The sequence below is a fragment of the Anoplophora glabripennis genome, unplaced genomic scaffold, assembly GCF_000390285.2.
Source record: "Anoplophora glabripennis isolate ALB-LARVAE unplaced genomic scaffold, Agla_2.0 scaffold297, whole genome shotgun sequence".
NCBI lineage: Eukaryota > Metazoa > Arthropoda > Insecta > Coleoptera > Cerambycidae > Anoplophora > Anoplophora glabripennis.
In genome coordinates, this window is record NW_019416562.1 from 294,179 (window position 1) to 298,588 (window position 4,410).

General features: G+C 29.3%; 1 protein-coding gene across 1 annotated transcript in view; it reads right to left on the minus strand.

Annotated features, from left to right (window-relative positions):
* Positions 1-2,098: 2,098 nt before the first annotated feature.
* The window catches only part of LOC108906935, a 9,544-nt gene continuing 7,232 nt past the window's right edge, over positions 2,099-4,410 (minus strand). Inside the window, exons 9-10 of the mRNA XM_018710380.1 lie at positions 2,567-2,729; positions 2,099-2,285 (exon numbers count right to left, since the gene is read on the minus strand). Of these exons, the coding sequence (XP_018565896.1) occupies positions 2,157-2,285; positions 2,567-2,729 (292 nt within the window). The 3' untranslated portion in view covers positions 2,099-2,156. The remainder of the gene's footprint in view (positions 2,286-2,566; positions 2,730-4,410) is intronic.

Genomic DNA, 4,410 nt, shown 5'->3' on the forward strand with positions numbered 1-4,410 from the left:
GGAACGATGAGGAATTTTAATATGTTATTTTTAATTATGTTTTAAACAATTTTACTCACTTTCAGCTTGTCGTAAATTTATGTACTTTCACTTTTATTTTTTGGTCTAATTTGACCGGACTAAATAAGAGTAGATCTGGTATGTACTTTATTAGCCTTTTATTTAAATTTTGTCTGACGTTACATAAAGTTCTATGTTGTTTGATAATATGAAGTGATTCTCAAATATTTGGCCACTAATAATGTTTTTGTAAACTAAAGATTTAAGATATCCCCAAAAATAAAAATCCAGCGGATTTAAAGCAGGTCTACGTGCAGGCCAAGGTACTTCGCTACCACGTCCAATCCAACGGTGCAGGAAATTTCTATTACGATATTCTCTTCTCTAAAAAATAACTACAACAAAAAAACTGCTTCCTAATCAAATTGAGTAGAATTGGCAGAAACAATATGGTATTGTAGTGACAGCTGTCAATTTTTTATGTCAATGCCTACTACTTTGGAAAAAATAATTTTCTAATTTAATTCCCGTCGAATCTCAAAAACTTAAAACGTCTGTATCTCGAAAACAGTTGCGTTTATCGATTAGTAACAAGTATACCTTTTTTATTTGGAATTGAACGTAGTTCAATAATTTATAGTTAAAAAATTCAAAATTGTAAAATATAAAATGTTACACATATTTTTACATCGACAGGACAATACAACTAGCGCCCCCTGGACGTGACCTCAACACTATTTGCACATTTGTATTTGCCACCTCAAAAAATTTAATACATACTAGTGTTTTTTCATCCACGTACTCACATATTTTTAGTTACTGCTGATTAAATCTTTTTATGCTTTCTGATTATTATGTACTGCTTTACTTTAATATTAGAGTATTAAATAAAATAAAACCTATTCTTTTTCTCATTATTTACCTGCTGTAGGATTCGCTGTAAATGTCTGCAATTAAGAGGATATCTGCTGTGTATCAAAAAATGATATCTGTATATAGGGTGATTCAATCATAATGTCGTTAATTTTAACCATGTATTCGGAAGGCCAAATAAAGAGAAAAAATTGAAAAAGAAAAATTTCCCGACCTTTTAAAAAGTGAGCAAATTACCAATTAACTCCTTTTAAGTAGGTGCCCTGCTTGGCAATAGGGAATGCACTGTCCAGCAGAGTACAAAGCGTTCGAATGTTAAACTGAAACAGCTGATTTATTAGTCTTCTTAAATTTTACAAATGCTTTCAAATTCAAAGTAAAGTGGACCATCATTTTATTAAGAAAGTGCTATGGACGGATGTGTTGTATTAGCCGTACAGGCATTTTAAGTAGGTAAGTACCACACAACTCTTTGAACAGCAATAAGTCACACAATAAGGTATATGTACTACAAACTGAGTAATTAATTGAACATAATACAAAAAATTCATATTCAATTATAAAATGTAGTGAAAACGTTAACAATATTGAAAACACTAAATTGTATAACCTAGTATTCGAAAACAATTATCTTCCTTAGGTATTCATTTGTTTTTATTAACAAATAAATAATACTAGTTAATATTTAAAACGTAAAAAAATGTCTTATTGATTTATATGTCTAGCTAAAAAGTTCTGTTTATTTATTAAAAACACATTAAACGCTAGGTTAATGACCGAATATTACGGTAGATCAAGATTCACTCTCGATAAATCTTTGTAGGTCAGCAGTCAAGTGTGGTCCAAAAAGGAGTTTAAATAATGACTTGAAAATATTTTTTTTCAGTATATACATATGCATTTTAAAATTTTTTTAATCGCGTATTCGTATTCTACTTATTTTTCCCTATCTCCCCTTAAAATTAATAACATTATAACTGAATCACCCTGTGTGAGTGGTAACATTAAAATTCCATTCAAACCAAACGAACGATTTTAGAGTTATTTAGAGCAAACTTAAATTTTTTGCCAACTTTGGCGGCCTCTAGCTGCTAAACGAAGCAATTTTAGATAAAAATGGGTTTGGTTTAATTTGTTCCAAAGTATCTGCAGTTACGGAGTACTGAAATGGATTAATTTATGTACTATGCTGTCATTTTAAAAAAGTCACAATAATTTTGTTTTTAATTATTTAAAAAAATTGGAAAAATTTATAAACATAACATACTTTCTTTCATTATCAACTAAACTGAACTTTTACTTTTGAACTCTTCTTCGATTTCTTGCAATATAAGGAACATCTTCTTAGGGTCAGTGTAGAAGTACATCCACAATTGCCTGCGGTAATTTTGCCATTTGTCGGGTATCTTGTTCTAAAAAATAAAAGGGAAAGACATTAAACCAAATAAATATAAAAGTTTACAAATGTCCAATACTTTACCCACTTATAGTACCCATTAAAATAAACAAGTTAAGTCTTAGTCAACAAAACCTGACAATCCAATACCTATATCACTCAAGGATATCTCTGAAACAATTGGATTGTAGATCCATACTAACTAAAATTTGTTTTATTTGAATCATACTAGGAATGAGTAAAATGTTTGATAACATTTATTTAAAGTCTGTATTAAAAGGATGTGCAAGGACTAACCATGGAAGAATTAATTTGAACAGCAGATTTGATCGAAGTGATTTGCTGTTTCAGGTGCTCTTCTACTTCACCTAGGATTTTCTGAAGTTCAGGTGGCATCACAACAATTCTGTGAGTAGGGCCACAAATAAGAAATGACTGAAGAATGTTGACATTGTTTCTCCTACAAATCATTAGATTTTAATAAAATTTAACAGCATATTTTATTCTGATGAATGCATGTTTCAGGCAGCTCAATACCTCTATTGTCCCACAAATTGTGGCATTTCGAGTTATTATTCTAGTTCTATTTTCTAGTTTATGTCATTATCAGAGTTAAAGCAAAGAGAACATTCATTCACAGCACATTCTGTGAACTTTTCCATCTCAGGTTTTGTTTTTCATTAAGTTCATATTTTTAAATAATGGTCTGTATTTTAATGTGATATGTACAAAGAAGTATTTTTAATTATGAATTTGTTATTAGTGAAGTGTTAGTCACGTTTCGAACACATTTGAGCCATCATCAGAAGTTTTTCTCAAGTATAAAAGTTTGAAATTAATATTTAAAAATAAAAAGTAGAAAAACTTTCTAATATCATGAAAGCTTAAAGTATTTGAACCATTTTATAGTTCAGATATGTGTTTTAAGTTTAATTTATTATACAAAGGTAGGTACCGTAAATTGGGGTTACATTGGACATCATGATGGGATTGGCCATTTTGTATTGACCACATGTTTAATAATCCATGTGAAGTTAACGTGGGTGTTTGTATTTATTTAAAATTTTTTGCGACGATTGATTTTGAGTATTGTCTAACAGGTAAGAAATGTTTATACTTTTAAGAACCGATAAACTTTATACTACAGTTATGTAGTACTAATGACTGAAGTATAAATTGTATAAAAATAATATAACCTATAGATCCTGCTATTAGGTTGTGCAAGTTTCAAATTTTTATCTTTTATGATTTTTGTATAATTAAAAAAAATTGTCAACGACATTTTTTTAGGGGTGAGATTGGCCATGGTGCAAACATATAAAAAACGTTAGGAACCAGGCCCTATGCGAATTACCAACTAAAATATATGGATGAAGAAATTCAACAGGTCCAGGATATGGAAAATTCGTCGTGGGTAATAAGAGCAATCATTTAAAATTTGTTGCCAAAGTTTTAGAATGCACATCTCACCTCTCAAAATACAAATGTAAAAATTAAAGCAGATTTTGAGACCTATAGATACAAAAAATGACACATTTATTTATCCTGTAGCTTACTACATATCTTAATATCGCTACAGTTGATATGGAACAAATTGTATAAAAATTAGAGAATCCTAAGGAACTAAGAAGGGAACACTTCAGATTTAATAATCTGTTTTTTAACTGCCTTAAGGTGATGTTAGGATAAACCCTAAAGTTTTATAGTTTTTTATAGAACATATTTATTTTTTTTATATTTATTTAGGCAAACACAGTGTCATGTTGTCTTCATATGCTTATGTTATGATGAAAATAAATATTTTAACATATAAACAACTGTTTTTTTTTCTATATACATTCTGACTTATAATTTATTTTTTAAAAACTAAATTATTGTCCTATCTTACTCTTTAGTCATGTTGACTTCAAAATATATGGCGTTTAAACAGCTATCCAAACTCGCCCCGAAGTGCGGGGCGAGTTGGGACAACAAAAATCCAAAAAAATATACATTTCAACATCATCAACTGTAAAATTTCATGATGTCTATGTATTCGTTATGTATCAATTGCAATGCACAAAAAGCAAAGAAATAATAAAAACTATTATTAACGAAAATATTGATGTGTTTACCTCAAAATTGTCCAATGTCACCCCGGT